Here is a 10143-nt window from a genome sequence, read left to right on the forward strand (position 1 = left end):
TCAAACAAAAAAACAAACAATGACTCAGTGTTGATATTTCTATTCAGAACATTCTCATGAATTGAAACAGTTTTTGGATATGTAGATATTTTCCTGTAAAGTCCTGTAAAGTGTAATATGCTACTGAAATAACTAGTATTGAATAAATCTAATTACATTTTGATACAATTTCTAATTATAATGTGGAGACTGTTTCAATTAATAAATAGCTGCTTCCATAGTAACTATGATGTTTATCACAGTTTTGTTACTGTTTAGACAAATTAAATTAAATGATTATAATCGAGATTCTTTAATATTTATTCAAGATATTTTTTATTACTGATTGTTGTCCTCTTTTAACCAAAGAAATATATACATTACTAAAGAATGTCTGATGATAAATCATCTTTACAATATTGAACTGGTAAAATAAACTGCATAATTTTAGTACATAATCTTTTTCTTTGTCGCTTCTTGAATAAACTGGTAGGTAAATCACTTATGGATGTGAAGCAGAAATCTTCTGTAATCACTAACATTTATATAGGGAATTAAAGGCTGTTTAACAAAAATGATATAAAACATTTAATGTCAAATTAGACAAAATAGGTATGACTAAATTATAAATAGAAGTCATGACCTTGAATATTTCAGTGCTTCCTCTTTCAAAGTTGTTTGACCTGCTTTTCAAGGTGATAAGTTCTGTTTTTCCTTCCTCTCCATATATTTGGATAAAAACATTGGCGTTAGTTCCTCCAGCCCAAACATCACCTGTTACCACAGTAACCTCATAGTTTATTACTGTGTGTAAAAAAGAGACAGAGTTAAAATTGTAAGTTAGAATTCTATAGAAGTCTTTAGATAATTCTAATAAAGAAAAAAAAATTAATACATAGAAAATGTATATATAATGATATTTAATTCAATAGTAAACAGTGTGAAATTAGTACGTTTTTCAATATCAAGTATTTCACTTGGGTAGAGCTCTACTTCAGTTTTGCCATCAGCTTCATCTTCAGAGAGCCAGCGATGACTGGGGAACATGTAGTGTTTTCCCTGGTTGGGCACCCTGATCTGTACACTGTCCAGGAACCAGCCCGCCCTCATGCCTTCATTTGTGTGGCCAATCAGCAGACGATTGATCTGGATTCAGTTTAGCAACATCAGTTTACAGTTTAAAATGAGCATGTCTCATATAAGAACTCAGAGAGTAAAGTTACAGCCATTAAGCCATACGCACTTGTCCAATGTCAAACGTCTCAATGGTGAAGATATCGACCCGGCCGGTTTCAAAGTAGTTGCGCAGGTCATTAGACGAAACAACCAGCATCATTTTACTAGTGTCCCCTTTATCACCATAAAGCTTCACAAAGACCTTGGAGTCTGAGCTGGCACCACTGATGTCACCTGTTTTTACTTCAATATGAAAGCTGCTATCTAAAAATAAAAACGATTTTTATTTTTTTATAAACGAAGACAGAATTCAGCGATTTGCAAATCCCATAAACCTATATTTTATAACATATGCTTCCATCCAGAGGATGTCTCATTTAGGGAAAGCCTTGCCTTTTTCAGCAGGACAATGCTAAATGTTCTATTGTAAATAAAATATGGGTTTATAAGATTTCTGTTTTTATATACATTTAACACAGCATCCCAACTTTTTCCAATGTAAATATCATTCTAGACTCAAAGATCTCAAATTGCTTTCAGCTGCATTATTACACAATATACAGTACCACAAGACACTTACTGAAGAGTTTTTGTCCATCAGCAAATGGAACTAGCTCCCGAACAATCTGGCCATCATCCTCGTTACGGTCAAGCCATCTGAATTTGTAAAGAGCAAACAACTGATTTATACTTCTTATCATTATGATTATAATTTAAAAAATTTAAATAAAAAAGTGCAAACATCACTAACCTATTACATGGAAATTCTACAGCCTCAGACTCAGCCTGTCCATCTTCTCTCACCACCACCTTGTCTAGGAACCATCCACAGCCTCCACCTCGTCCATCATGACCTATCCGTACCCTGCGTACCGGCCCTATCGACACAGCCTCAATTATGAACTCATCACCCTGTGAATGAACACAAATTCAAAGTCTAAGGTGCAATGGCAAGCCAAAAGGTATATTATGTCTGAGATATTATGTCATTCCACAAAGGTCTGGATTGACAAATCGACTTACGTTGCCTTTCTCAAACTTGTTGACATTATTCTTGCAGTTTACTAAGATGCGTTCACCTGTGTCTCCTAAATCTCCAATCAGGCATAGAAAAACGGAGGCATCTGTCCCACTTCCACTGACAGATCCAGTGTAGACTGTTACTCTGTATTTTATAACTGCAAATAAATTAAGAGCTTTGTTGTGTTGTAAAATCACATGAAATTAGCTAATCATTAAAGATACATGCAGGATCCATAAAATTACAAAAAATGACTATGTCTCTTGCCTGGTAATGGCTCAGGGATAAGATCTCCAGTGGCAGGGAGCTCTCTCACCACTTCATTGTCATCTTCACTTGTATCTAGCCAGCGATTACAGGGAAATTTGTATTTCTCTTTTGTTAATGTTTTCATAAGTGTCACCTTTGAGAACATAAATAAATAATTACACACAGTCCACAAACCTATTTTTTTTAAATGTTTAAACATATCAATTTTTTTTACCTGGTTTAAATGCCATCCTGCAAATGGATTTCTCTTTTCATGAAATATTCTCAGTTTTTTCAACCTTCCAAGATCAGGTAGTTCAATCTAAATGCATGAATAAAAATTCAACCCATAGCCTGAGACTAACGACTTTCAATCGTTTACAAATAATGAATTTGACACTAAACAATAATTACCATAAATTTATCAAGCTGACCCTGCTCAAAATTGTCTGTTTTGTTGTCCAACTTCATCTCATCAGATTTGCCCAACTCTCCATAGATCTGTAGTATAATAGAAGCATCTGTGCCTGCACCAGAAATATCAGACGTCCAGATCCATAGAGACCATGGATACTCTGTTGAACAGTAGAAAAATAAAAACAAGGAGAACAGCATCAATCATCACATGCACAGCTCTGTAAAGACAGAGACACATATATTAGACTCTCAAAGGATCTCCGACTTTCTGAATAGATTATACATTTTCTTGAATTGAAAGCTTATTTTAGAGCTAAAAGACTGCTCACTCTTTTGCCTTTTTTGTCGCAGTGAGACCATTTCATATATCTCTCTCTCAATTAGGCCATCACCCTCATCCTCATCCAGCCATTTAGAACATGGGAATGTTTGCTCAAGCCCAGTGAAAGGACAGTAGATTACTACCTAAAAGAAACAGGCATGATCAGTAGTGTTTTGAACAGTCATTGCTCTCAGTTTGCCAGTAGAGCCTAAAGTGATTGTTTTAGTAATTATTTGTCATATGATATCAGTCTGTAACTCACCTTTTCACAGTACCAGCCTGCACTGACACCCTCATTATCATGGCCAATAGTTATGCGAGCAATAGGACTTAACAAAGCTGCAATCTCTATTTTAAAGATATCAGTCAGTTCACGTTCAAATTTGCCACCCTCCAGAAAGATCTTTCCACTGTTCTTCAAGCCTTTTGAGCCATGCATGACTATGTGGATTTTGGAGTTTGTGCCTGCTCCCCTGATGTTTCCTGTAACCACCTGTATGTTGTAAACAATGCCTGCAAGATAGGATTACATGCAATGGAGTTAGATTCTCTGAAGCTGCTCTCTAGAAAAACGTGGCCTAAAGCAGGGAATAACTATCTGCATGTCTATAATTTAAATCAGAAACATTTTTCAAACAAATAGTGCTTTTTTTCTGAGCTAACATTAAACCAGATATATTAATGTGCTTAATAAACTTTTGCTGAAAAAATAAACTAAAGTGCATTTAATAATTAAATGAAGATTGTACAATATTATTGCATCTGGAGCATCTGTTGACCTTGCTAATTTTTCATAAATATATAAATAAAATAATTTCTCTACCTGTGGGCTGACTTCCTCCCACCAAAATATCCCTTTGAATCTTTCCATCATCCTCATCTATGGCAAACCAGCGGCCAATAGGGAATTCATACACTGCCTTGTTTCCCAAGTCATCCACTACCACCTACAAACATGCAAAAACAAATCAAATTATATTAAATAAAAAAGCATTTCTTTTATTCAAATACAATTTAAATACATAACTTGTGTCTTGATTGCATAATTGGAATAAATGGATTTAATGTGTACAATCTATGTGCAAATCTATGTGCTTAGTAGTGTGCCTCTTCAATAGGAAAAACAATCCGTTAAGTAGAGTGGTGTTTCCTTTCAACACAGATAAGGTGACTACAGTCCAGGAGAATGTCCTCATCTCAAAGTGTGTGAGTGACACAGATGCAGAGGAAGGTACCGAGACAAACTTCAAGGTCTGTGCTGCATTACCAATGAAAAAGATGGTAAAACTAGTTATAGCTAGATGTTTCACCAGTAGTTTCAATAGTTTCCTACACATTCTTTCATATGCACACTCATGTTAGATATGGATTGAGAGTATTTATTAACCAACTATTGAGTTTCTATATTAGATTTTGGTAATGTATAAGCTATGGATGCAATGTTATGAAACAGATAACTGTACAATAATCAGTTATTTACAACCTACTTCAGCAAACAAAGAAAAAAAAAACCCAAAGAGCGTTAATACAAGTAACTAACAAATGTGATATAGTTCTGCTCACAATAAAAACTCGAATTCCAAGTTTGGATGCTTTGTAAAATGTAAAAAAATAAATAAATAAAAAAAAAATAAAATAAAAAAATCTCATAAGATTTACCCTGGGGATCCATGAAATTACAGAGTAAGAACAGAAACTCTGAGGATGGATTGGACTGTAGTTAATGTCAACAGTCTGCTACAATGACTCAGGACTACAGTTTGCATCTGATCACCATCACTGCACACCTCAACATCATTTATCTGTAATAAATGGACATTCGGTGCAACCCAGATGAGGATGGGTTCCCTTTTGAGTCCGGTTCCTCTCAACAATTCTTCCTTATGCCATCTCAGGGAGTTTCCTTCTGGCTTGCTCATAAGGGACAAACTTACACTTATAAAGAACATCTTATTCGTTTTTATCACCACGTTATCTGTGTAAAGCTGCTTTGAGGCTATGTTCATTGTTAAAAGTGCTACACAAATAAAAATGAATTGAATTGTATTGAATAAGCTCATATTTTATTCACGACAGAACAAAGATAAACAGAATTTTAAGGTGATTTTGAATTTGATGGCCACAGCATGTCTCAAAAAATTTAGAATGGGGCAACAAAGGGCTGGAAAAGTAAGTGTTACTAAAACGAAACAGCTGGTGAAACATTTTCCAAAGAATTAAATTAATTAGCAACAAGTCAGTAACATTAATGGGTACAAAATGTATATCTTAAAGAGGCAGAGTCTCTCATAAGTAAATATGGGCAGAGGTTCAACTATTTGCAAAAAATCTTTGTTTTCAAATTGTGGAACAATTTCAGAATAATTTTCTTCAATATTAAATTGTGAAAACTTTAAATATCTCATGGTCTACAGTACATAATATCATCAAAAGATTCAAATCTCAAAGGACAAGGCTCAAAGGATGAAAATCAATATTGGATGCCCATGATCTTTGGGCCCTCAGACAGAACTGTTTAACCACTGCACTGCTCAGACAAAAAAATCAGTCTATGAACACAGTTCGCTATGTCATGCACAAACACAGATTTAGCTCTATCATGAAAAAAAGCCATCTATGAACATGATCCAGTAGGTCAATGCTAACCCACATACTGCATCTATTACAACAGCATGGCTTCATGGTCAGAGTGCCTTCAGTCCAGATCGTTCACCATTTAAAAACATTTGGCAGATCATGAAACAAAATATATGACAAAGGAAACCCAGGACAGTTGAACAGCTAGAATTCGGTATCAAACAGAAATGGGACAAAATTCCTCTTCCCAACAGTTGTATAGGGAAGATGAAGATGAAATGCTACACAGTGGTTAACATGGCCCTGTCCCATTTTTTTTCAGAAATGTTAAACATTTAGAAGGTTTCCCATGTTCTTTTGTGAATAAAATGCAGGTTTGCGAGATTTACAAATCATTGCATTCTGTTTGTATTTACATTTTACACAGCATCCTTTTGTACTTGGGGTTGTAGTTTTATATTTTCATCATAATAATTTTCAGTAGTTAAATTATACTGGTCAGTAGTTAACAATAACAGTTCAAATGGCCAATATATGGTACATTAAATATTGAAATAATAAAAAACAATAGTTAAATTTGTACCTTGTCCACAAACCATCCAGCAGAGGAGCCCTTGTTGTTGTGGCCAATGGTGATCTTCCTTATTTTACCCAGGTTTGGTGCATCAATTGTAAACTTATCCTCTGCTCCTCTCTCAAAGTTATTTTTATCACTGTCAAGTCTTCTTTCCCCTTTGCAAAACACAATGTTTTAAAAACCTACCATAACTACTAAAGTTATGGTAGGTTTTAAAAAATATGCTGCTTACCGGTATCTCCATTTTCACCAAAAATATTAAGGAATACATCAGCGTCTGTTCCGCTACCTTTCACATCTGCAGTGAAGACACTCACCACATACTTATTATCTACAAAATGAGAGAAATGCATCCATAGAGCAAATGTCAAATAATTTGTCAAACTAAAAAGTTTAACTGTAAATGTCTAACTGTATTATCCAGTGTTTGATGCAGGATAAATGACTCACATTTTGGCATGTCAGAGGGATCAACAGTTCCCAGCAGATCTCGTGAAATGAGTCCATCACCCTCCTTCATGCTAAGCCAGTTGTTGCAGGCAAAATAATATCGTTGATGGGGTCTGTTCATGTCCGTCAACATCACACGGTCCAAGAACCAGCTAGCACTTAGGCCTGTATTATCATGCTCAATCCTTAAAAAAACAAAAGTAACTTTTCTGTTAAATAATTACACTTCTATTAATGATACATATAGATATTATAAAGAAACTGTTTTTTATTGTTGATACCTTATCTTTTTTAAAATACCAATATTGTGAGTTTTTATCCGAAAAACATCAGTTTTGCCTTTCTCAAAAGCAGTCCGATTTCTGTAAGAAAAATAAAGATGTTACAATATTTTAGTTCTAAAACAGTAATATGACTAATTTAGAGTAAAGAATAAAAAGGATTCCCTGAAGATTATTAAGAAAAAAAATCAAACTAGCTGAGTAGCCATGCATATGCATGAATGAGCTACTTTACTGTGCATAAAGCCTTATGAATTGTAACTAATTGTATAGCACAATGTTCAAAGAAATATCATCTCTTTACACCACCTCATTCCATTCCATTGAGTATCTTTTCCACATATATAAACATTAGGAATAAATGGTATCTTTAAAATTGGTTATCACATTGTGCTACATAATTATTATTAAAATAGGTTCAAGGTTAAACTATCTTCTACCTTGTCCAAATCATGCAAGCTACAGAATATCTGTGTTGCAATCATGCAACACAGATATTCTGCATCCTCTCATTGATAAAAAAAAATTAAATAAAAATAAACACCAAACTTTTAATAATTTTAATCTAGAAGTAACTTTCATTTTCCTACAACTAGAAAAAAGAAGACACAGTACCAAACCATACATCCAAGCAGGTCCTTTATAATGTACAACACATGGATATTCTATCCTTTATCCTGAGAACCAAGTCTATTTGCCTCTAAATTAGCAGAAAAACGTTCATATGATTTAAATTTATAACTCACACGTTTACCTTGGTAATATTTTAGGTGGCGGCGTTTAACACTCTTAGAAAAAAATTAAAATCTTAAAAGGGTTTTTTGGATTGTCTCTCTGTAGGAACCCTTAAGGCTTTTATGTAGAACAAGACTTTTAAATATAATATCTTCAAAAACTGAAGAACTTTTAAACTTTTCCAACAAAACCCTTAAGGAAATCTTTTTCTAAGAGTTTAGTTTTATAAGAACCTCATGCAAATAGCCAGTTGGTCCTTGATAAAAAAAAAAAAGGCTATAGAATATCATGTGTGTACAAACACCCCAACACAATTTTAAGACTTGTTCAACTGGCTTTTCTGTCATTTTAATAGGTGACAAAATGCCAGTCAGATACCTCTTTTCAGTGCTGTGGATTTGAGGAAGAATAAAAAGCACAAATTGCTGTGAATATCATAAATATAATGACAATCTTTAACAAAACATTTTATCTACTATACTGAAAGTCTCAGTCTGAACAATCACAAGTAAATCAGATTTTCCAAAATTATTTATGATACATAAATATGTGTATATACTCACTTGCTGGCAAGATGCACCTTTGGAGCTATTCCATATTCACCAAAAAGAGTAACAAATACATTGGCATCTGTCCCTGCCCCAGCTACTTCCCCGGTGACAGTAACCACCTCATATACTGCAAGTATAGGTATTAATGAGAAATCAGATGATTTAAATAGACATTCTACAATAAGCACTTATGCAAATACAAATGATGATTCTTCCAAACGTTATGAAAGAATACATCTTGATCTTGAAAAGTAAACTATAGAAGTGCAAGACTACTACTTAAAGCCATTAGGAATACTCCCCAGCAGTGCACTAATGAACCAAATTTACAACAGAACCCATACCTTTCTTTTTGTGGTATTCATCTTCATAGTTTTCCACCTTTTCTGGTTCATAGTTCCTTAACTCATTCTCATAGATCTCGACATAGTCAACAGTTTTTTTCTTTTTCTTTCCTTTTCCTTTTTTGCCCTCATCGTCACTGTCTGTGGCACCTTTTTTGGCCTTCTTTTTCTTTTTCTTCTTTTGAGAGTCGTCGTCTTCTTCTTCTTCCTCATCTTCTTCTTGTTCTTCCTTCTCGGCCTTCTTCTTTTTTTTGCCCTCCTCTTTGGACTTCTTATCTTTTGACCCCATTATCTCCCAGCGTACTCCTTATGCTGGCTTTGCTGCTACTCACCATCTCATCCTCTGCTTCATCTTCCAATTTGTTTTTCTTACCCTCCTTCAGGCTCCTTTGTGCTATTTCACCCTCCTTCTTGCTGTTTCTCGCAACAATGGTTGTTTAGTCTATCTTAGGTTCTCCTGCTTCATTTTACATTTATTGAAATCTGTATCGTTGCTCTTTCATTTCCTTCTTAACTTTGACTGCTGCTTCTCTTCTTCGGTTTCTTCATCCTGCAGCATTCCACCCCCCTTCAAGGGCATCTTTAATTTATTTACTGCCTTGTAACTTTAACTGTCGTCTTTGCGTTCACGTAAAGGACACCCCGGCTGACCTGTGATGCTAGGGAGACCTGCCAACAGGAAGGGTCATGGGAAGAGCGCAAGGGCTCTTGGGTACAAGTAAGCTGTCACATCAGGGCCTTCCTCATCACAAACAACAACAGTAACTGGCCTCATTAAAATTTACCATGTCTTTGTCATGTGGACACTCACTAGACAGGGCTACTGTTTAAGGGCATGTTCCTTGTAGAACCAATTAGCAGGGAAAATCCTGTGTTTTTAGCATTAAGAGGCACATTTATACATTATCACGTTCATAATAATAATTTTTATTTGTATAATATATCACACAATCACTTAAATAGTTTTGGAGCTACAAGATTATTATTAAAATATCAATTTAAATTCAAAATAATAAATAGAGGAATAATAATTTTGTTTGTAATAATTCTTTAAATACAGACTAATAAATTTACCATGAGGTGGGGGATATTTCATAGTCTGGCAAATGTCGCGATTTTATTATGAAAGTTATACCCACATTTTTCCAGTTGGCGGAGACATTCACCTATGATCAAACTTGTAAAACATGCTGATAAACCCATTACTTTTTGTCAAGCACTAATGTAAAGATTATAGGGGTAAGATTACCTTTCACCATATACATAGGGACTGCTGTAACTTTGAAATATTCATGAAATCCATTTTACACATTTTGTATGCAAAAAAAAGATCTGCATATGTTGAACATATTTTAAGCTTATCGAAATATTTCTGATCAAAATTTTGATACTATTGTGTCTATATGTACAGTATAGTACAGTATAGTATTTTCAAGCAACCATTTTATGATATGTTCTCAAGGA

The 10143-nt window shown here is 34.4% G+C and overlaps 1 protein-coding gene across 1 annotated transcript in view; it reads right to left on the reverse strand.

The window, feature by feature from the left end:
- Positions 1-8968, reverse strand: part of loxhd1b (lipoxygenase homology PLAT domains 1b) — a 20021-nt gene extending 11053 nt beyond the window's left edge. Inside the window, exons 1-19 of the mRNA XM_046871203.1 lie at positions 8680-8968; positions 8348-8462; positions 8163-8174; positions 7050-7130; positions 6769-6953; positions 6551-6649; positions 6325-6473; positions 3988-4111; positions 3427-3677; positions 3172-3307; positions 2840-3000; positions 2661-2747; positions 2444-2579; positions 2179-2333; positions 1907-2067; positions 1736-1812; positions 1223-1419; positions 933-1125; positions 623-783 (exon numbers count right to left, since the gene is read on the reverse strand). Coding sequence (XP_046727159.1) covers positions 623-783; positions 933-1125; positions 1223-1419; positions 1736-1812; positions 1907-2067; positions 2179-2333; positions 2444-2579; positions 2661-2747; positions 2840-3000; positions 3172-3307; positions 3427-3677; positions 3988-4111; positions 6325-6473; positions 6551-6649; positions 6769-6953; positions 7050-7130; positions 8163-8174; positions 8348-8462; positions 8680-8968 — 2769 coding nt within the window. The remainder of the gene's footprint in view (positions 1-622; positions 784-932; positions 1126-1222; positions 1420-1735; positions 1813-1906; positions 2068-2178; positions 2334-2443; positions 2580-2660; positions 2748-2839; positions 3001-3171; positions 3308-3426; positions 3678-3987; positions 4112-6324; positions 6474-6550; positions 6650-6768; positions 6954-7049; positions 7131-8162; positions 8175-8347; positions 8463-8679) is intronic.
- Positions 8969-10143: the final 1175 nt, after the last annotated feature.

The sequence above is a fragment of the Silurus meridionalis genome, chromosome 17 (genome assembly GCF_014805685.1).
Source record: "Silurus meridionalis isolate SWU-2019-XX chromosome 17, ASM1480568v1, whole genome shotgun sequence".
Lineage (NCBI taxonomy): Eukaryota > Metazoa > Chordata > Actinopteri > Siluriformes > Siluridae > Silurus > Silurus meridionalis.